The 21,783-nt window shown below is 54.2% G+C and overlaps 9 protein-coding genes across 9 annotated transcripts; 4 read left to right on the top strand and 5 right to left on the bottom strand.

The window, feature by feature from the left end:
• Positions 1 to 698: 698 nt before the first annotated feature.
• Positions 699 to 2,165, top strand: N0V89_010713 (uncharacterized protein; the record flags this gene model as incomplete). The annotated part of the gene is made up of 1 exon (XM_056219454.1): positions 699 to 2,165. The coding sequence occupies one exon, from the start codon at positions 699 to 701 to the stop codon at positions 2,163 to 2,165; it is 1,467 nt and encodes a 488-aa protein (XP_056066581.1).
• Positions 2,166 to 4,301: 2,136 nt separating this feature from the next.
• On the top strand, positions 4,302 to 6,735 carry N0V89_010712 (uncharacterized protein; the record flags this gene model as incomplete). Its single annotated transcript, XM_056219453.1, has 2 exons — positions 4,302 to 4,499; positions 4,564 to 6,735. The coding sequence occupies 2 exons, from the start codon at positions 4,302 to 4,304 to the stop codon at positions 6,733 to 6,735; spliced, it is 2,370 nt and encodes a 789-aa protein (XP_056066580.1).
• Positions 6,736 to 6,802: 67 nt separating this feature from the next.
• On the top strand, positions 6,803 to 8,109 carry N0V89_010711 (uncharacterized protein; the record flags this gene model as incomplete). The annotated part of the gene is made up of 2 exons (XM_056219452.1): positions 6,803 to 6,811; positions 7,150 to 8,109. The coding sequence occupies 2 exons, from the start codon at positions 6,803 to 6,805 to the stop codon at positions 8,107 to 8,109; spliced, it is 969 nt and encodes a 322-aa protein (XP_056066579.1).
• A 479-nt stretch (positions 8,110 to 8,588) lies between these two features.
• On the bottom strand, positions 8,589 to 9,638 carry N0V89_010710 (uncharacterized protein; the record flags this gene model as incomplete). Its single annotated transcript, XM_056219451.1, has 2 exons — positions 8,589 to 9,470; positions 9,522 to 9,638. The coding sequence occupies 2 exons, from the start codon at positions 9,636 to 9,638 to the stop codon at positions 8,589 to 8,591; spliced, it is 999 nt and encodes a 332-aa protein (XP_056066578.1).
• A 356-nt stretch (positions 9,639 to 9,994) lies between these two features.
• On the bottom strand, positions 9,995 to 10,572 carry N0V89_010709 (uncharacterized protein; the record flags this gene model as incomplete). Its single annotated transcript, XM_056219450.1, has 2 exons — positions 9,995 to 10,371; positions 10,560 to 10,572. The coding sequence occupies 2 exons, from the start codon at positions 10,570 to 10,572 to the stop codon at positions 9,995 to 9,997; spliced, it is 390 nt and encodes a 129-aa protein (XP_056066577.1).
• A 628-nt stretch (positions 10,573 to 11,200) lies between these two features.
• On the bottom strand, positions 11,201 to 13,860 carry N0V89_010708 (uncharacterized protein; the record flags this gene model as incomplete). The annotated part of the gene is made up of 2 exons (XM_056219449.1): positions 11,201 to 11,935; positions 11,992 to 13,860. The coding sequence occupies 2 exons, from the start codon at positions 13,858 to 13,860 to the stop codon at positions 11,201 to 11,203; spliced, it is 2,604 nt and encodes an 867-aa protein (XP_056066576.1).
• Positions 13,861 to 14,148: 288 nt separating this feature from the next.
• Positions 14,149 to 15,525, top strand: KTR4 (putative mannosyltransferase ktr4; the record flags this gene model as incomplete). The annotated part of the gene is made up of 3 exons (XM_056219448.1): positions 14,149 to 14,335; positions 14,387 to 15,266; positions 15,369 to 15,525. The coding sequence occupies 3 exons, from the start codon at positions 14,149 to 14,151 to the stop codon at positions 15,523 to 15,525; spliced, it is 1,224 nt and encodes a 407-aa protein (XP_056066575.1).
• Positions 15,526 to 15,974: 449 nt separating this feature from the next.
• On the bottom strand, positions 15,975 to 20,072 carry ADE6 (phosphoribosylformylglycinamidine synthase; the record flags this gene model as incomplete). Its single annotated transcript, XM_056219447.1, has 1 exon — positions 15,975 to 20,072. The coding sequence occupies one exon, from the start codon at positions 20,070 to 20,072 to the stop codon at positions 15,975 to 15,977; it is 4,098 nt and encodes a 1,365-aa protein (XP_056066574.1).
• Positions 20,073 to 20,699: 627 nt separating this feature from the next.
• Positions 20,700 to 21,523, bottom strand: COX6 (Cytochrome c oxidase subunit 6; the record flags this gene model as incomplete). The annotated part of the gene is made up of 4 exons (XM_056219446.1): positions 20,700 to 20,818; positions 20,968 to 21,085; positions 21,186 to 21,231; positions 21,360 to 21,523. The coding sequence occupies 4 exons, from the start codon at positions 21,521 to 21,523 to the stop codon at positions 20,700 to 20,702; spliced, it is 447 nt and encodes a 148-aa protein (XP_056066573.1).
• Positions 21,524 to 21,783: the final 260 nt, after the last annotated feature.

Here is a 21,783-nt window from a genome sequence, read left to right as displayed (position 1 = left end):
TCTGGCCGCGATTTCGATTGCCTCTTCTTTCAGCGCGCAACTGACCTTGCAAGCCTCCTAGATCATCCTAGGGTAGTACCAATGACGCACACTGCTGCCTGGCACCTCTCCACTAACCATCGTCGTCTACAGCAGCTACTCCCCTAGCATGGGCGGCCGCTCCCAAAGAGACCAACTTTTACCGGTGAGGCTACGCACCCGCCCAGTTCGCGTTTTCACGCAATCATCCTCTATTGGTCATCTGAGGGCGCCATCCCGCCTTTCAGCTATGCCGACCCGCAAGGCTGTGGAAAGTTCAGGCAACAGTAGGACGAATGGTAGAACAGCCGTAGTAGCTGACCAATAGGCGTTCGATTCCACAGATCAATAAACTAGGGAGATCTGATGCACGTGTAACACAAATAGATCTGAACGCATCGGGCAGATGGGCGAGCAAACGGTGTTGCCGCCGTTAGATCGTGCTGACGGTGATGTGTGTGCGGCTGCGTGGTGCAGGTCGTATATAAGCCGTGCTTTTCTTACGGGTGTCAGTTGACAAGGCTTCAGGTTTGTCTGAGGATCACGCCTCTTGGATCCACCGGGCCTTTTGTTGTTTGGTTATGCTCACAGTCAATGAGTCCTGCGAGGTTTACTAGGTTTACTAGGTTCTACATTCGAGCAGCAACGGCAAGGACGAAACAATACCAAAATATTTCAAAATGGACTTCACACGACTCAACAGCCTGAAGTTCGACCTCTGGTCTACCAACGCTACCCTACCTAGCCTTCCATCGACGCTTCTCGATGCTCTCATACCAGGCTATGGCATCTTCTCTCAGGTTATCTTCCGTCTTCTAGGTTTCGACATCGGTCTCCTAGTCTCCGGATGCCTCGTAGTGATCGGTCTCAGCAAAGGAGGACAGTATCTCTACCACCGCGCCTTTGCAATTTTCGCCAGCTACTTTATGTCTTCGGTACAGATTGAAGATGAAGACCAGCTGTTCCGGCAGGTGGTAGAGTGGATCGCGGAGCAGAACATGACGCGAGTGTCGAGGGACCTGATGGCAGTGACTAAGTGGGTGAGCGCGTACGAGGACAGCGATGAGGAGCAGAACGCCAAGGATGAGGATGTGTTAGATGAGTCTGGCATTTTCAATTACGAAAAATGGGCGAGTAATATCCCACCGCGGTATGAACCCAACTTTGGGAGCGATAAGTTTTGGTACCGAGGCCGCATGTTCACCTTCTCGCGCACGAAGAAGGAGAAGCCAAGGAGTATCTGGAACAGCTCGGATACCCAGTTTCTGGTGATTCAATGCGTGGGCAGGAGCACGGAGCCTATCAAGGAGCTTCTAAACCACATCAAGAGGTGGACGCTTACCAAGGAGCACAAAATGACGAGTGTGTACCGGCCGGCACCGAAGGAAGAGCGCAGAGACTGTGCGTGGGACAGGCAGTCTTGCCGTCCTTCGCGACCCATGAGTACTGTCTCGCTAGACCAGGAGCAGAAAGCTAAGATCGTCATGGACATCAATGAGTACCTCCATCCCGCCAGCGCTAGATGGTACGCTGCTAGAGGTATTCCCTACCGTAGAGGCTACCTATTCTATGGTCCACCTGGAACTGGCAAAACAAGTCTTTCCTTCGCACTTGCCGGTATCTTCGGCCTCGACATCTACTGCATCTCGCTCATGGAGATTGGTCTCACTGAGTCCGACCTGAACAAGCTCTTTACCACGCTGCCACGCCGCTGCATCGTCCTGCTCGAGGACATCGATTCAGCCGGTCTCCGCCGCACTGATGACTCCCCAGCACCCATCGACGCCGATTCTAGCAGCGACGGCACGCCCTCTGAAGACGGCGTCAAAGTTGAAGCGCTGGCCAAACTACCAGGCGCAGCTCTTCAGGGGCCAGGCATCAAGTCGCTAATCTCGCTTTCCGGCCTTCTCAACACCATCGACGGGGCTGCGTCCCATGAAGGGCGCGTCCTGATCATGACGACGAACCACCCCGAGAAACTTGACCCTGCGCTCATCCGCCCCGGCCGCGTAGACCTTCAAGTCCAATTTACGCTCGCGACGCGCTCGCAGACCCGCGACATCTTCAAGCGCATGTTCAGCACCACCTCTTCGTCTCCCCCTCCCCAGCCCAACCCCCAAGCCCTCCAGACCTTCCACACCCACTAAGCAGCCCGCTCTCTCGAGCACCCGCGAAGATGAAGAGTTCCTGGAGCTCTTGTCTAGGGAACCAGAGCTTGATGTCGTGGAGTTGGAGCAGTTGGGCGAGATGGCGGATGAGTTTGCGAGGGCTATTCCAGAGGGGAGGTTTAGTCCGGCGGAGATTCAGGGCTTCTTATTGACGAGGAAGAAGGAGCCTAGGAGGGCCTTGGCTGAAGTGGAGGGATGGAGGGACGGCGAGTTGAGGAAGAGGAGGGACAAGGGAAGGGTGTAAAGCATAGTAGGAAGGAGAGGAAGGAAGTTCTGGTGTATAAAACCGCAAGACGTTCCGAGACATCATAGACAGTGCTTTACCGTCCATTATCTGTATAGAGTATCATCATCCGTTGAGAGAGCCTATGTTTCCAGATTCAAACAGTAGACAAGTAGGATTTTCAATGTTTAGTAACGATTATGTCTTACCCGCCTCTTACGTTAGTAGACCGGTACTGACATTCACGTCGCTTTTGCATTTACCAGTGTCAGAGTATCCAGTCCCTCTCAAACCAGAAATAGTAATTCCCATTGTTCCATGATTTGAATGCGAGGCCGCGGCCCTTACGCTCTGGTCAATTCCAGTGAGAAGCCTGAAACTTGGCATATACGAGTCAAGCTCCTCGATCCATCTTATGCTCATTGCTGATTCCTGATCAGTGCTTGGCCTACCCTGGTAATCAGTCTGTGCCGGTCTCTACAGTACCTATGGTATGGTAGAGCGTTCGAGTATGCCAACGCCAGGTGATTGAGCAATCGTTGTCACCGATCGCATTGTTCTACCCTTGGAATGACCCCCTAAAAATATCTCCGAAGCGTATCCGCGTACCTGGAGGCATTGGTGTTTCAGGAAGGCTGCCTGAAAGTCCGTTACCCCTTCACAAATCAGGAAGGTACGCGAAGAACATCAAACACACTTTCTTTGCCTGCTTCCACGCCCCTATCGACATCTAAATATGGCACGCAAATATTGATACAACAAAGACATAATCAATGTCTTGAACAATTCAATGCGGCGGCGTCGAAATAAGCTCGATCGGGCGAAGAGAGAGCAAGGGGCCACGTTACGTCACCATCCGAGTCGGCCAATCCTTTACGGACTTCAGAGATCCATCGCTTTCGTACGCGTTGTTGACCGTTCGACGCGAAGCATGGCAAAGCCCGAGCCGCAACTCCGCATACATTGCGAGGTGAGGCGGTGCACCTGAACGGCACGTGCGGCCACGAAATGGCGAGCGGCGTGGATGAACCTCGTATCCAGGCTTCGCCTTCTTGGCGTGCATCTTCCATTTCACCATGCAACAAGCACTCTACAGCTACAACTGCAGCCACGCTGTAAGATGGAGTTCTACAGAAGCGCATGGGAAAGAGCCGGAGATATTAACTGGAGCTTCGGAGACAGGCGAAGGAGGGACCTTGAAGAGCATCCGCAGCGCACGGCACAGTTTCCGCACCCATTTCAGCCGCCGCACAGGGGTATGACCGCCATGGCCGGACGCAAAGACTCTAGCCGCTCCACAGAGGGCTGACACCCATCTCTTTTCGTCCATCATCAAATGTGCCAGCGAATCACGGTTGCAGCGAGACAACGGGATGCCGGCGCCACGGTTAGTTTCGAAACAGGGCTGGCCGAGCGAGAGGCGCATGCACGATGCGAGAGACGCGGGATAATAAGATGGAGACGATCCCCCAGAAGGGAAGCTCTACGCCTTTTCACACAGTCGTTTGTGTGAAGGTTCATTCATTCGCTTTTTGCTTATAATCGTTTTGGGTGGTGAGGAAGAATTGCTTCAAGAGCGAGCGGGTACTTGCACACGGGCTTACAGACTCGCCGGACTTTGGTATTACTTTAGGGACCTCGTTTCACAGGCAAGAGTGCTTTGGGGTTTCGAAGAATTGTGAATTGAAAGAATTAGACTGCGGTGGTCGCACGCATACGAGTTTTCCTTCGTTCCATTCGCTCTTAATCCGGCTATATTCAGCCTCGCAGCTTTCCGCGCTATTGAGGCTGCAACTCGCATTCTCACATTTTGGAAGACGTATCGTTACACTCGGCCTTCCTCGGGACCTCCTTTCAACGCTCTCGAGCTTGTACAACTGTAATATTTCGTCATGAGGACTATAGCAACACTTTCGGTGCTGGCATCAGTCGCCACTGCACAGATAGAGACGTTCTCTTTCAGCACAAGTGCTACTGCAGATAGCGGCCAGGCTACCTCAACTGCATCTGTCTCAGGGCCCATAGAGACGGGCAAAGCATGTGGGCAGATCGCAGAATTGGTGGTTGAGACCACAGTCATTGATGCAGAGGTAAGTCAAGACCTGCGATTATGACATGAGCTCCAAGATGTTCATGAGGCTGACGAAAGACCAGCTCGCATATGCCTGCCTCAAGTCCGTACCAATCGACAAAGATGCCGCGACCGATACGTTGAAATCTGTAAAGAACATGGTAGAATGGCAATCAACGCTGTCGTATCTGAAGGACCCACCGGAGGGATATGGAGACGAGGGTGTGGATCTCCAACAAGGACTGGACGACATCAGCAAAAAGATCTCGAACGGCGGTTACGATAATGAATACGATTTCGAGATCGACATTGCGAGTCTGCTTGTAAAGGCACACGACGGGCATCTCACATTCTCCGGAATGGCTCACGCGGGAGTGTTCACCTGGCGCAGGGACCGCGAAATTGCGCTCATCTCGGGCTCCGAAGACGGCACAAGCGATCCGAAGATCTGGGGTATTGGGGACTTCAACAAGACCTTGGGCGGAAACGTGAAGCGATCTGCAATCTCGCAGATCGATGGTAAGGATGCGGTACAGTTCGTCAAAGATGAGAGCATGAACACTACCTACCATGACCCTGACTCGCGCTACAACTCCATGTTCTACATGCAGCCAGCAGAGAACTATGGTTTCTTCGCCAACCCTCGCTTTTATCCAGGTCCTTCGGTGAACATCTCGTATGAGAACGGCACCTCGCGTGAATTCGTTAATTCGGCTGTCGTTGTCGAGCCGAATGACTGGCTCAAGGTCAAGGACGGGCAGGACTTCTACGACACCTTCATTGTCCCGCGCTCGCAGATCTTTGAGACGACCGAGACGAAGAAGAGGTCAATGCAACACAACAAACCTCGGCATGTGGAGTACCCGCGTGAAGCAGAGCTCAACCGCCGATGGGTACCCTGGGCTTACCCTACAGCCATTATTGAGCACAAATCGGAGGACGTCAAACTCGCTGGCTACTTCGTTGACACCGGCGCTGGGAAAGTGGGCGTCCTGATGGTGCAAACATTCGATGTAGAAGCCGGTGAAGGCAACAACGACGAAGCCAGGGAGTTCCAGGCTGTGGTCCAAGAGTACATCAGCCAGGCCAAGGACCAAAAAGTCGACAAGCACATCATTGACGTGCGAACGAACGGTGGTGGTAAGATCCTCCTCGGATACGACTTGTTCCTTCAGTTCTTCCCCAAAGAGCAACCTCAGCTCCTGTCGCGATGGCGTGGGCACAAAGGCTCCGAGCTCTTCGGCGAGAAGCTGTCTTCTATCCAAACGTTGACCGAGGAGACCGGCAATTTGTACACCTCACCATTCAACTACCACTCCTACGTGGGTGCCGATGATAAAGACTTCTCCGACTTCAAAGCTATGTACCCACCAGAGAAGTTCAACGACGAATCCTTCACCAGCCTCCTCAAGTACAACCTCTCCGATCCGATCGAAACCTCCAACGACACCTACTCTATTGGTATCAGCATGACCGGATATCTTGACCGTTCCAACTTTACCAGCCAACCCTTCAAGACCGAAGATATCATCATCCTCTCCGATGGTATCTGTGCTTCCACCTGCTCCCTCTTCACCGAGTTGATGGTGCAGCAAGCCGGTGTCAAAACCCTCGCTGTCGGCGGTCTTCCTTCTACAGGCCCCATGCAGGTCGTCGGCGGCACCAAGGGCTCCATGCTGTTGCCCTCCGATTATCTAATACAAACCTCGTCCAACGTCATCAGCGAGTACGCAACGAGCGATTCTGAGGTCAACGACTGGCGCGATTTCTTGCCCCAGGCCTTCAGCATCGCGGTCAGCTCCGCCGGTGTCAACTTCCAAGACAACATCCGCAAGGGCCTTGAGAAAGACGGCGTCCCGACGCAATTCCTGAACGACACCGCTAATTGCAGAATCTACTACGAGCCCAGCATGTACCTCAACGTGTCGGCGCTGTGGAGTAAAGCGGCTGAGGTGGCCTTTGGCAAAGACGGTGGCATGGACGAGGACGCGTGCGTCGCGGGCTCAGTGACCAGCACACAGAACCAGACTAGCAATGGCCAAGGCACCACATCAAGCGGCGGTAACAGCGGCACTGGAACCAACGGTGGCAGTCCAAGCGGAACTGGAAGCAGCGACGGGAGCTCGCCGAGTCCTTCAGGATCCCAGGGCGCTGCTGCGGGTGTTATCAGGCCTGCGCAAGGCGGCTGGGGCGCGATCTTCGTGTGTAGCGCGGTGGTGCTGGGGTCGATGGCTTTCGGGGCGAGCTTGGTGTGATGATAGGACGAGTGCATTTGCATATAGCGGCGTTTTCTCTCATATGTATTGGGTTTCGATAGACAGTATGAGCTCAGTGAGCTTTAATGTGTAGAGCGAATATCCACGGGCTCCCTAGGTTGATTATAATATCTATTGAGTTCCCGCAACACTGCTGGTGATTCTACATGATTGCCGGAGAATTGAGACGATTGACAGATCGCCTGATCACGTCTGGAGAAGAAAACCTGGAGCTGGTATGGTGACTTCAGTTATTTTCAGTATCAAACGGTTTGCTTTTGACCACGCGTCACCGAGACTTGCAGCCGGTGACGTTGTCTTTGACAAACGGCATCAAACGAGATCATAGCAACTAGTGTTTCTAAGTTATATTTGTGAAGACGTCGATGCCATCGAATCTTGCACCAACCCCAGCAAAACTCAAGAAGTTCACCTCTTGTTTCCAAAGTTCTCGGAAGCAGACGTACTACCATGCCCGCCTCAACCAAAAGGAAAGAAGAAAGGGCAAAGAAGGCACGCGATGATCGCCGCCTCGCGATCTTGCATTTTCCATCTGCCTTTGGAAATAAAATCAGCCTTGACGCGCACGTAGACCTACTACAGAGCCTCATCAACGACGCAACGGACTACGAGAACCTCGACTATCTCCGAGAGACAATCAAAGTGTACGACTCCGCACTGGGCATCCTCATCAAACGCCTTTGTTCTGCCGCCGAGACGAAAAGGATCCTAGACAACTTAACGACGAGTGCAGCTCGGGACAGCGCTTGGACGTACATGACTACACACCTCCAGACAAGCATCGACTCCGCGTACAACATCGCCGGATTGCTACACATGGAGAAATCTACTTGCTTCATGCACGTAGCTTACGGCAACACGGCCCTGAGCAAAGTACCGGAAGAAGTACCTATGCTAGACTTCTTCCGAGAGACTCAGACCGCTTACGAAGAGTTGAAGGAGGCGCTTGCGGAGCATACAGAACTTTGCGAGTCCATGGATGAAGATTACGCGTCTGGTACGCTGAATGAAGTTGAAGTAGCTGTGCTTACCGAGAACTTGGAGTGGGTGTGGCGGTGTCGAGCGATTCAACTCGTTCATGCAACGGTCAAAGCGCGGTTTGAGGAGCTTGCGGTCAAATTCTTCGAAGACAAGGATGCTCATAAGGAGGCTATACAGGTTCTCGATGAGTTTGAGGAGGGCTTCGAGGAGCCGTGGAAATATGTGATGACGAGTGAAGGATTAGTGCGGCCTGGTCAGGATTTTTCCATTGCGGATTTCGAAGCAAGTTCAGGTAGCGGAGTGGTTACACCGAAAGGAGAGGTCGCAGAAGATGGCGAGCATCTAGAAGGCGGAGGGGATGCGCAAGGATAGAGGAGATGATAGATAAAGAAGCCTTAACACGTTCCGAACACGCCACTGTTCGAGAGGCTTCTTTCAAGCGACCATCTGACTCTAGGACAACCAAGATGTGTTTTGTGCGGCTACTCTCCGTTGTAGTCTGATTGCTCTTGTTTACAGCGCAGTACTTCACCTTACCTGATGCTTTCCTCTGAAAATGCTGATGATCATGTAAGTTGAACAGGGGATCGCCTGTAAGGTCATCGCTTCGAATCGGACTTGATGGGAGTACTGCTTGCCTGTACAGATGTAGGACATCATATGAGCTCGTCATTACCGCGAAGGCAATCTCGATTGAACTTTGCGCGTATCGCGTGAACGTACAGTAGGTTACAGTGTCTATTCACAGCTCTGAGAATTGCATTGCTCATGCTAGGGTAAATCATGTCTTTTCATGCGTCACTGACACTCGCACGTTCAGAATATTTACACTTTCATCCATTCCATTACTCCTAACTAATCAATATATCCGGTTCCGCATGAATTTTACGATCAGGAGTCGGACTCGGCGTCAGCGGTCCGTCCTCTGGCGTCCCCATCCCCTCACCTGCCAAATCCAACGTATCCGTCCGACTCAGTGACTTATTCACCGGGCTCAGCGCAAAAGTCTCTCCTTTCCAACCCTTCATCAAGAAATCAGCAATTATCTTTCCCTGCTTCAGCGCAAAAACTTCTGCGATGCGGCTCGCCATCCTTGCGACCCAAACCAACGTTTCCGGGCCCGTCGTGCTCAAACCCAGCAGCACGGACAGCGGCATCATGAGCATATGTGCGCCGATGCTGCGAGTTGATGCTTGCGAGGAGATGAGAGTGTCAAGGTAATACTCGACTGTGTCCTGTATGTCTTGGGCGAGGTCTATTTGCGCGGTTGTGGCACGTTGTAAGGCTTCTTTTGTTTCAGGTGACGGTAATATGGCTTGCTGGGCACGGTAGTATATAACTAGGATGTCGAAGACGAGGAGACGAGACGTGTGCATAATGAGCCAGGACATGGCAACCCAGATGAAGCGGTGGTCTTTGTCTGCGCTGGGCATCGATGACGTGTTGACTCCCGGCGCTGTGCCATCCTTTTTGTAACTTCGGTGTCCGGGCGGCATGACCCATGCTGGGAAGTCGGGGTGCCAGTCGTCGAATTGTTGGATTGTGGCTTTTGCATCTTCGGCCATGGCGTCGGAGACGAACCCCGCGCGTTTTTGTCGGGCGCGGAGCCCGCAGACGCGGTTAAGGAGGGTGTAGAACACCATTTCGAAGTCATTGTCCTTGAGTTTCTCTTCTTTGAGATGCTGTATAAAATAGTCGGGAAGAGGCTCGCTGGTCATGAGGCAGAGGGCGAGCTGGTGGTGATCAGTAAGTTGCGTGGTTGTTGCAGTGCTGACTTAACGTACGATGGAACCTCGCAACCGCACGAACATGCCATGGCCGACGAGGCTGGAGAATTGAGACGTGCCTCGTTGTCTTATGAGAGTTGCCGCGCCTTTCAGATGTATTTGCGAAGCGGCCATCGATTGAGAGCCTTCGCACATTATATTCTATTCCCGATTTAACCAAAGCAAGCACTAGAGCACCACCAACTTACCTCAAAAGACGACAGTAGCAGGCATGTAAGAACAGACGAATCAGATAGCGCCTGGTCGGGGTCCTGTAGTTGTTCATTTCTACACCAAGCCTCGCGTCAGCAAAGACGATCGTGGTATGCATCAAGCTTGCTTACAATTGTCGTAACACCTTGACTTGCTTAATCCTCGCCGCACGTAATAAATCTGGTGCGTTTTTCGCGTTTCCTAAAGCGGCAAGGCCACCTAGTGGATCAGTACAGGCTGGAATGCGCATACCCGCTGGCCCCCACAGGCCACAACATCTACTCACATGCATTGATGATCTCCACTGTCGGCCCCCCTCTCGAGAGATCACTCCGGTACACGGGCAATATGTACTCGAAACCAGCTTCTGTATCCGGACCACTTGAGAAGAAACGCTCATTGAAGTTGGCCAGCCAATGCATGATGGCCTCATCCTGCAGCGTCGCCCTCCGGCTTGGATGCTGAACCAAAGCACCCAAATCCAACATGGCGAAGGCATCTCCATCCGAGGGAGGCGTCGACTCGTCGTCTGTACTCTTGCGCTTGACCTTGCGAATGACCAATCCGGTTTCGTTGCGGAAGACCATGTCCTGCTCGTTCCGATAGCCGAAGCACATCCTGTTCTTTCGGACGCATTGTGTGCATGAGGGGAGGGCTAGGTCGCATCTGAATTGGCTGGTGGTTAGTGCACGGCTGCGGCTTGCGAGCGCTCTGCTGCGAAACCATTACCCGATTGGGATGCGGAGACACCGAGCGAGGGGATGGAACGAGCGAACGACAGAGGCTGGTCTGCTTACTTTGTTCTTTTCTGTCGGCAGGGCAGACACCCTTTGCTGGGCTTACCGGAGAAGCCCATGGTGAGGTGCGGCTAGCTGTGGCAGCAGCCCAATGAGTGGTGTTCGCAACGCCTGCTACGCCACAGGTCGGTGAAGGGCCCCCACAAGCACTGTCGCAGTGTAACACCAAGGCAACTCTTTGCGGACCCTGCCGCTAGTCTACCGAATCGCAGTCCGCGTACGAGGCTGTTGTGTCCGTGATTTACGCCGCCAGAGTGGATGCATCCGCCGGATGTGGTAGCGGAACGGCGCGGGCCCTGCCTACTCAACCAAAGCGAGATGAACGGCGCCGTACAGGTGCATGTCCAGACGGATGGGATAGTCAATCAGACTTGCCGCAAGAGGGCAGGCGACGGAGGGGTGGTAGCGCTGGACAGACCGGCAGCTGCAACTTTCGCGGACGCTTGAGATCTTGCCCCTCGGCGCTCGCGATGCCGGGCCACCCTCAATTTCAGTTTGACGCTACGTTACGTAAGCTCACGACAGCCTCGCCCAGAGACAAGTCTCACTCATGGAAGGAACGCTTCAGTAGATGTGGCCCGACTCTGCTATTCGAGTGTGTGTGCCAGGAAATCCGACCAAGATGCTTTCTAGGCGGTTGCCTGTCTGATAATACGGATGAATCTGGCATTGGATCTCCTCGTCAATTCAGCGATCCCTCTTTCCCTCCCATTCGAGTCGATCTGCAAGAATCTCCCAAACCGGCTCCGCACCCACACGTCCAACGCTCCTCAGCCCGGCCGTCACGAACGAGAGCAGTCGTTCGAACTCCCCATCTACACCTTCCAGACCCTCATCTGATTGAGTCGTAGCAGGCGATTTCGACGCAGCGCTCTCCTCATCATCCTCGACATCGCTACTATCTGAGTCATCCTCTTTAGGCTTGCCAGGTATCACGGACTTGCGGCGGGAGTGCTCCTTCGCTTGGTGTTGGCGAATTGGCTTCGCTTGGGCTGCTTCCCTCGAATGTTGCTGCGAATAGAGCACCGCAAGGTCGAGCAGCGAGACCATGGCCCTGTGGATGGGCTTCAGGTTGTCGGATAGCAGGGCTTGGTCCTGCAGCCTAGCTACATATTTGGTATGGATGGCTGACATCTCGTCAATGTTTTCTGCCATGCCCATCGCAGCTTTCATGTCGGCAAAGGAGGCGTCGATGACGGTTGCAGTGAGATACGAGCGCAGGACATCCGCAAACCAGATCAATCGCTGGCGGAGCTTGTAGCTTAGCTGGCGCAGCTGGCTGTCGTTGATAAGACGAACACTTTGCGGCGAGATCCGTTGCAGTAAATACTTTGCGCGGTAGGTCTGTAGAAGGAAGGTGGAAAGTTGTTGGTAGATGGAAACTGATGAGCGCTGTACGATGTTCATGAGGGGCCAAGGCAGCTGGTATACTTTAGTACAGGGCCACCGTCGCAAACACATATGTTAGGAGGACTTACGGCATAATCAAGCGATACATGAGAGAGAGCTTTGACAGAGCGGTGAGGAGACTTCGAGCTTTTGCGCATAGAGCGGACAACGATGCGCTCAGACTGGCCTTTAGGCAACTCCAAGCTGAAGATGCCGCGCGCAAGCTCAGTAAGCAGGAAACGATCGTTCCAGGCACGCTGGTTGGTATCCATACGTTCGAATACAGCGTCGGCAAATTCTTGGAAGACGGAGCCGTTAGCGCTAAGATATATGGTCCTAAAGCTGTCCAGGGTCTGGACGAGGCCGCAGATATTGAACAAGTATTCCCGCAGCACGGTTGAGGCGAGCGAGTATTTACTTTCTATCCACGTCTGGAATGCTGCTTGAAACAGTTCTGAGAAAGGTGAGAGCGGCGAATCAGCCGAGGTACCGCAGACTGTCTTGTGGTCTAATCGAGGCTCCTCAACCTTCGTTGGTAGAAGAGACGTATGGATACCCAGCTCTTTGAGGAAGACTACGCTTTTACCGGTATTGAAGATCTTCTGCGCTGCAGGCTCGAGGAAAGCGGGTGAGCGCAGTTTATTCTCTTGACCGCGGCGGAGCACGAATCGATCGTGCCATAGCGAAGATGCCTCACTACCAGAGTCATTCTCAAAGACGAAGAAAGTCTCATCATTGAGACCGAGCTCGCCATCTTCCATCCACCTTCGCATAGGTTTGAGGTAAGTTTGCAGACACTCAAAGAAGAGATTGGACAGAAAATCGAATACATCCTGCTCGAGTGTCATCTGCGCGAGATTAATCTGGTCGAACAGTATCTCTAGATGCACGAAAGGGTTAACAAGCAGCTGAGGTTCTATCTCTGAGACTACTCGGGCTAGGCGTAATATAGGTCGAGACAGAGACCTAACATTGTCGTGCAACTCTAATAGGCTTACAGCCGTGGGTTTCTCGGGTACTAGGTACCTCTGTTGAAGCAGTGCCAGCGATTGATCATATTCCCGCAACCGTTTTGACACAGCAGCCTCGAACGTCTGAATAAGTGGCAAAGTCGAAGGTCGCTTTACCCACTGTCGTAGTTGGTGAATCGTACGACCAATATCGCCAAGTTCGGCAAGGAGGTGATTTGCGGTCTTCGTCATGGCATGGCGAAGCTCGTACTCAGGTCCCACGCGTCTGTCCGCATGGAACAAAGAGGTCTGAAGACCAGCTAGCATAAAGAGCGTCTCTCGGACAGCTTGAAGTTCAGTAATTTCAAGTTTCTCGTCTTCTGCTTCTGTTTTGTGCTTCCAGAATTGTGCTTCCTCTATTTCGTCGATGGCAGCTGCATCTACGGCGACAACGCACCCTTTAGGATCGTACGTATCGTCCTCATCTACACTGGTCGGCGGCGAAAACTTTAGAACTTCTTTCTTCGGAGCCAGTAGATCGTCATCAGACGATTCCGCGCCGTAGTCGATGTCTTTCCAGATTTCCTCGTCGCTGTAAGGATCATCTTCCAGTATCTCCTTCCAAGTCAACTCAGGCGAAGGCGTAGGTGGCCTCAGCAACTCCAAAGCCTCGACCCGCGAATTTTCCGTCGGTTGGTCCGACAGTTGAAGCAAGAGTGACAGACATTCCGGGATCCATTTGCCCAGTCTCTTATTGATCTCTTTTACGCGCTCGTCCAGCGCGTCGGCCAGATCGTCGCGGTTTAACACGCGAAACTTCTCGTCCAGACCGATGAAGCTGGCCTGCACGTCAAATTGATTTGTCCGAGCATACTGATGCGCGCGTAGGCCGTTTCTTGCGATGTCCTTGGCGTGTTTGTATGCGCGTTTGTTGGCTTCCGGGTCAAACTTTAGGATCGAATGGATCAATTCATCCGTCAGAGCTGCCACTTTCGCATTCTGCGCCATTCTGAATTTCGACACTCTATCTCTTCACGTCTGGACCCGGGCGACGTCTACGCGTCGAATGACGCGCGTTGTGACAGTTCCACCACTGCAACCGCTTGCCGACACTCGCCGCTAGCACCAACCCGTTCTTGGCATAAGCAGGAACCATGGCGCAACTCTCCAGGCAGGAGGTGATGATCGCAACGAGCGCAACGGGCCCTAAATTTACACTAGCCTAATCGTCTTGGCTCTTACCGCTCCCATACAGCCACCGACACCTCGTCTTTAATCGTATACCCTCGCGCAACCATGGCGATACCCAAGGCGATGCGCCTACTGGGCGGCGCCACATTCCTCGTCTTCCTTTTCGTCCTCGTCACCCTCTACCGAAGCGAACCCACCGCGATCAAGCTACCCACCGAGGGCATCAAAGAGGGCACGAAGCCCAAGACTGGGCTACGTCCGCAAGGCTGGGACCACGACCCGCAGCTAGATCGTGAGTGCTGATGTCACGTCACAGGGAAAGTAGGCTAACCCAACGATGCAGCATCTGGCGAAGCCCCCGAGCCACTCCGCCGCGTGAATGGCAAAAACTACGACCCAGACAACGCGAACAGCGACCGTATAAACGCTACACTGCTCAGCCTCGTACGCAATGAGGAGCTCAACGACATGCTGCAGAGCATGCACGACCTGGAGCGCACGTGGAACCACAAGTTCAACTACCCGTGGACCTTCTTCAACGACGTGCCCTTTACCGACGATTTCAAACAGAAGACGAGCGCGGCGACAAAGGCAAAGACATCGTACCATACTATACCCAAGGAGCACTGGGAAATTCCCTCGTGGATAAACAAAGACCTCTACGCGGCGTCCAAGCAGCGCCTAAAGGAAAAGAACGTCCAGTATTCAGAAATGGACTCTTACCACCAAATGTGCCGTTGGAACTCCGGCGTCTTCTACCAGCACGAGGCCCTCAAGGACGTACAGTACTACTGGCGCGTCGAGCCCAAGGTGCACTTCTTCTGCGGCGTCGACTACGACGTCTTCGGCTGGATGCAGGACCACAACAAGACATACGGCTTTACCCTCACGCTGCTCGACTCCCCCGACAGCGTCGAAACGCTCTGGCCCGAAACCTTGAAGTTCCTGGCGGACCACCCTGAGTACGAGGCCAAGAACAACGCGAAGGGCTTCTTGACCGAGGAGAAAGAGAAGGGCCATAACCAGATCACGAAAGGCTACTCCACTTGCCACTTCTGGTCCAACTTTGAGATCGCAAATCTGGACCTCTGGCGGAGCAAGGCCTACACGCAGTACTTTGAGCATCTCGACAAGGCGGGCGGCTTCTTCTACGAGCGGTGGGGCGACGCGCCGGTGCACAGCGTGGCCGTTGGCTTGTTCGAGGACAAGAGCAAGGTCCATTGGTATGTCATTTCTCCTACCTTTCGCTTCGCAAATTACCTCCCTCCGCTATCGCGGCGCAACTGCATCAGGCGATACGCGAACTTAAGCTAATACGAGAACAGGTTCCGCGACATCGGATATCAGCACATCCCGTTCTTTAATTGCCCTAACAACGGAAAGTGCTCGGGCTGCGAGGCAGGCCGTTTCACCGACGGTGATGACTGGCTCAACTCGCAGGACTGCCGCGCCGTCTGGTTCAAGTACGCCGGCATGGACTGAGTTCTGCAAACCGCTTGATTTGTTGTCTTTCGAGCCACACGTCCTTTCGCAGCTTCTCAGTCGCTGGTCGACCTTCGCTTATGCTTACGCTCTGTACGATAGGTGTATATGGCTGTCATTACATATTTTGGTTGTTTGAAAGGGGGGTTGGATGGAATAATTTAGCGGGCTTCAATCCCGCAAAAGAGCATGACATGGAGTTTCCGGCGCCGGCATCACATGTCTGGGTTTGCACTTGTATACTTGGCACACATACCCGAAAAGCATAGCAAAATAAAAGAAGCAGCGTCATTTGCACTTGTAGTATCGAGTTCTCCTCATGTGAGTCATCTTGATGAATGCATGTCATAACCCATAAACGCCCACCCATTCCCGGTCAATCCCATCCATCCCAATGCATGATCCTCCCACATCTACCCTTGCCTTTGCACACCCGGTCTATACCACACCTACCCTACCCATCGCCTAGCACTCTTGAACATGCGTGCCCACGGACCGACCTCGCCCCACTCGTTGTCTCTGGGGATGTAGCTGCCCACCTCCTTCAAGATAGTCCTTTCGGGATGCGGCATCAACGCCAACACCCTCCCATCCCTACTCCTCACCGCCGTGATGCCCTTGGGGCTGCCGTTGGGATTGTACGGATACTTCTCTGTCACCTTTCCGTAGTTATCCACATATCTCATCGCGACCAGGCCCTCATTGTACAGCGTCTCAGGGCTGATGCCCGGTGCGAAGTGTGCGCGCCCCTCGCCGTGGGCCGTCACGATGGGCAGTTTGGAGCCGTGCATGCCGTGCAAGAAAACGGAGGGTGGTCGCGCTCCAGTGGCAGGGTCGACAACCTCGACCATAGCGACGCGCGCCTCGTACTGTTCTGAGATATTCCTCTCGAAGGACGGCCATGCCTCCGCGCCCGGAACGAGTTCTTTCAGCTTACTGAGGAACTGGCATCCGTTACACACGCCTAGGGCGAAGGTGTCTTTCCTCTCGAAGAAGGTCTGGAACTCCGTGCGGGTCGCGGGGTGTAAAAGGACGGATTTCGCCCACCCTTGCCCCGCGCCTAGGACGTCGCCGTAGGAGAAGCCGCCGCAGGCAGCGAGACCCGTGAATTGGGAAAGCGAGACGCGGCCACTGATGAGGTCGGTCATGTGTACGTCGATGGCGCTGAACCCGGCCTGGGAGAATGCAAAGGCCATTTCGGCTTGGCCGTTTACGCCTTCTTCTCTAAGGATGGCGACGCGGGGTTTGTTTGTGAAGGGAGAGGTTAGGGATGCTTTGAGGGGGAGGATGTTGTCGTTGGGGTTGTAGGTGAGGTGGTAGGAGAGACCCGGATCGGAGTCGTCTTGGATGGAGGAAAACTCTTGGTCTGCGCAGGAGGGGTTGTCGCGCAGGCGCTGGAGCTGGTAGCTCGTGGATGCCCAGCGCTGGTGGAGTTTCGAGCGGGAGGCGCGGTAGATGACTTGAGAACCGAACGCGAAACTGATCTCCTGCTTCGAGGCTGCGGGCACCCGTCCGATCTTCTTGATCATGCCTGGTGGCGGTCCGCAAGTGGCAAAACAGCGGTTGAAGTTGATTTCGTCCTTCTTGCGGACTTGGAATACAGCGCCGAGTTCCTCGTTGAACAGCGCTTCGACAATATCCTTGGTATCAGACGACTTCGCAATGCCGTCGAGCATCACTTCTAACCCGCAGCGCCCGGCAAACATCATCTCTACTAGCGTAGTAAAAAGTCCGCCATCAGAGCGGTCGTGGTATGCGAGCACGATGCCCGCGTCGTGGAGCTGCTCGACTGCGTCATAGTAGTCTTTAAGCACGTCTGCGTCCCACACATCTGGCGCCTCGTCGCCAACCTGTCCGAAGGTCTGCGCGAGGGCGGAGCCGCCCATGTTCTTCTTGCCGGCGGCGAGGTCCACGAACATGAGGACCGTTTCGCCGACGTCTTCGAGACGCTCCAGAGCAGGGGTCCAGGTGCGGTCGATACGGTCTACGGGGGCGAAGGCGGTGATGACTAGAGACATAGGAGCGGTGACTTCCTTGGCTTCGTTCGAGTCTTGGTCTTTCCATTTCATTTTCATGCTCATAGAGTCTTTTCCGACGGGAATCGAGATGCCTAGTCGTGGGCAAAGGTCCATGCCAATAGCCTCGACAGCCTCGTAGAGCGCAGCGCCTTCGCCAGGGTGGCTGGAAGCGGACATCCAATTCGCTGATAGGCGCACTCTTGACAGTCTATCAAACAAGCTAGCAGCGGCCAAATTCATGAGCGATTCCGCAACGGCCATCCTAGCCGATGCAGCAGGAGAGATGAGAGCGAGCGTAGGTTTCTCGCCTATGGACATCGCCTCGCCAGTCTTGATACCAGACATGAGAGAGGTGGCGGTCACCGAGACATCAGCAACGGGGGTCTGCCATTTCCCGACCATCTGGTCACGGACTGTCAACCCGCCAACGGTACGGTCGCCAATCGTGATGAGGAATGACTTAGAACCCACAGCAGGGAGAGCAAGTACTCGGTCCACAGCTTCCGGCAATAGACCCTCCTTCGGTGTCTCCGGCAAGTACATAGACAAAGTGCTGTCGAACGCAGGCAATCTCAGCTTTCGCGATTCAACGATGCGCGACATCTTCGGTGGCTTTCCAAAAAGAATCGGCATAGGAAGGTCGATCGGAGTGGGTGTGCCTTGTGACTCTTTGTCCTTGAGAACCAAACGCTGTTCCTTCGTCGCGGTGCCTACGACTGAGAAACCGCAACGTTCGCGCTTGCAGATGCGCTTAAAGAGGTCCAAATCGTCCGGTCCTACAGCTAGCACGTAGCGCTCTTGAGCCTCATTGCACCAGATCTGTAGCGGGCTCATGCCTCGGTCGGCGCTGTCCACTTCTCTCAGATCGAAGATGGCACCGAGTCCAGAGTCGTGAACGAGCTCAGGCAGAGCGTTAGACAGACCGCCGGCACCCACGTCATGGATGAACAAAATCGGATTTTTATCGCCCATAGATCGGCAAGTATCGATGACTTCCTGCGCTCTCCGCTGGACTTCAGGGTTTCCTCGCTGCACACTAGCAAAGTCAAGTTCGACCTTGCCTTCTCCAGACTGGACACTCGACGCAGCACCGCCACCTAGGCCGATGAGCATCGCAGGTCCACCGATAACCAGTAGATGCGACCCTGGCGGTACAATGTCCGGGTCCTTGAGCGCATGTTGCGGTCGAACCGTTCCCACACCTCCAGCCAGCATGATGGGCTTGTGGTACCCTCGAATCTCCGTCTCCTTCTCGTTCGTGAAAACGCGAACAAGCAGCGTTCTGAAGTACCCGATCGTACATGGCCGCCCAAACTCATTGTTGAACGCCGCACTGCCAATGGGTGCTTCGAGCATGATGTCCAGACTGCTTGCAATGTGCGCTGGCTTGCCTACGTCGTTCAGCTCCCATGGCTGCTCGTGTCCAGGAATGAGGAGATCAGATACAGTGAAGCCTGCCAGCCCAGCCTTCGGTCTTGAGCCCCGGCCCACTGCCCCTTCATCTCTGATCTCGCCGCCCGAGCCCGTTGCCGCGCCAGGGAAGGGCGATACCGCCGTGGGATGATTGTGTGTCTCCACCTTGCAGAGGATATGCACCGTCTCCTTTGTGCCGGTCCACTCACCTGTCAGGGTGTTCGGCGCCCAAAAGCTTGCCTCCTCGCCCTGAAGCACAGCAGCATTGTCGCTGTACGCACTCACAACATGCTCCGGGTGCTTCTGGTGTGTGTTCCGTATCATCCCGAAGAGCGAGTAGCCCTTGCGCATGCCATCGATGGTAAAGTCGGCGTTAAACTGCTTATGCCTGCAATGCTCTGAGTTGACCTGCGCGAACATGAACAGCTCGACATCTACCGGGCCTCTCTTGAGCTCCTGCGAGTATGCCTCGACTAGATACTCAATCTCTGACTTGTCCATCGCGAGTCCCAGCTCTTGGTTGGCATGTTCCAGCGCGGCATGAGGGCTATTGTACTCCTCAAAGCTGATCGTCGTAGCCTGAGCAGGCTCGTGCTCACCGAAGAGCAGGTCGAGGTTCGGCGTGGTGCGGCTGATGGTCTGGGTCATGCGGTCGTGGAGGGAGTCGGCGCTGGGTATCTCGTCGGCGGCGAGCGGCTTCTCGAAGGTGGCAGCGAGGACCATGCCTCGCTCGATGCGCTTCACGGCATGGTCGAGCGTGCATGTGCGGGCGATCATGGTAGCAAGAGAGCTCCATGGCGAAATGGTCCCTGGGCGTGGGCAAACGTAAAAGAGAACGGTATCGTCCTCGGTGGTGGAAGCGGCAGTAGGATTTTGGACGGAGTGGATAAGAGTTTGCGACAGCCTGTCCGTACTCCCAGGATACTCTCCATAGTGCAATATCTGCTCCAGCGTCTTCAATTCCTCCCCGCTCAGCTCTTTGGTAGGATTGACATAGTGCACCCAAAGCGCGCGCACTTCCTTTGCGCCGATCGCCTGGGCCAGGCGCTTGAGGCGGAAGTCTGAGAAGGCCAGAGACCCTGGTAGAACGAGGTAGGGGCTCTCCTCCGACGCCATTGCGTTGTCGTGGTGGCAGGACGAGTTGTTGTGATCAGCGGCGAGCGATGGCGGCGGGCGATGGCGGCGGGCGATGGCGGGGCTCAGAGATAAATAAATTTGTGGGGCTCCTGTACCTAATGACTGTACATGAAAAAGAAAGCTTTATGGGTAGGCTAGCAGATGCGGATGATCTCGGTATGCTGGTAAACGGCTCTGCTTATGTCTTTGCTATGCTGGTGAATATTAATCTGCTGGTGTTCTGCGGTTACGGTGCATTGGGCGTGAGCATAGTGATGCTGTATAGACTGGACTAACGTATACTGATAGTCGATGCAGCGCGTTAGCAATGTCAGGTAGCCAAACGACGACTTAGTAACTTCAGCGGACTTTCACAGCATGTGAGAAGGCTGTTAGAAACGAAAAGAAACTCTGTACAGCAACTACAGCGGCGTACCGCTCTACATCTCCATCACTCCCTAGTCACCATCCAGGCTGCAGTAAACTCACACTAATGGTACAGCGTCCCATCCCTCCCATCTCGTGTTCCAACCCTCTAGACTCTAAGAAATCGAAATGGTGACATTGACAGTCGCGCTGATTTACCCCTCTAGGAGAGATGGAAGGTATTGCAGTGATGCGAGCAGTTTACTTCTCCTCGGGGTACATGGTCTCCTTGAGCGGAATGCCGAGCTCCTCGCGTAACGGCTCGAGCTCCTGAAGATACTCTTCGTACTGGTTCTTGTTCTCGACCTTGAACTTGATGCCTAGATCGTCACGTTAGTATATGTGCGCCAATTGTAGCCTTCGACGCTGTTGAGAACATATATCCCACACCAGCTACATAACAGCTTTAGAGAGGCACCGTAGCTGGGCATCCACGCAGTGTATTAGAGGTGTTTTGGAATAGACATACCCTCGAAGACCCGGACGGCGGAGGGGAAGTCGTTAACGCGGCGCGCAGCGCGGAGAGCGGCAGTGATAACGGTAGGCGAAGGGACGAGATCGTAGGCGAAGCAGTTGTTCAGGTTTCGCTGTGTCCGTTAGCTCTATATCCATCATTGACCTTTCCTTCTCCATCGGAGCTCGGTAGCGTGATGCCGAAACCATCCTCCCAACCGGCGGAAAACGTACCTGAAGCTCGAAAACATCATTGACCTTGTCAAACTCCTTCTCATATCTGCATCAAAGCAACCCAAGTCAGCAACACAGCTCTAGCGAAGCTCAATGGAGCTCAATGGCTCCCTCCCTGGCCGAGGTACCCTCATCCCCTACGCATCTGCGTCACCCCTCCAAGGTGCGTCATACCTGGCAGTGAACTCCTCGAACGTCTCCTCGGCATGCTGGTCGCTGCATCGGATGACCGACTGGGAAAAGGCACGCTGGGCGGTCCAAGCAACAGGGCTGGCGCGGTAGGCCGGGACTCGCAGGCCCACGCGGGAGACCCTCGATACGGCGCGCACGAAGGACATTGCTGCTCAATGACCTGAAAAGAGGTTGTGGAGGCGAGTTCGGAGGCGGCGGGCGCGCAATTGGGTGGAGTGGAGAGTGGTGGTGAGGTCGGCGGGTGGAGGTAGGTTAGCTGATGTCGAACCTTGGGTTTTGCAGCTGCAAGATCACCTGAGGCGAGCTTGGCGGGTTTGCGTGAAAAAAGTGGGACCGTGCCTGAATCCCGGATTGTCAGATGACATCAATCCGTCTCCCCTCGTCTACGAATCTTTGCTCTTTTCAA

The sequence above is a fragment of the Didymosphaeria variabile genome, assembly GCF_027946475.1.
Source record: "Didymosphaeria variabile strain IMI 356815 chromosome Unknown scaffold_8, whole genome shotgun sequence".
Classification (NCBI taxonomy): domain Eukaryota; kingdom Fungi; phylum Ascomycota; class Dothideomycetes; order Pleosporales; family Didymosphaeriaceae; genus Didymosphaeria; species Didymosphaeria variabile.
The sequence above is the reverse complement of the archived record's forward strand: the minus strand, read 5'-3'. Positions and strand labels throughout refer to the sequence as shown.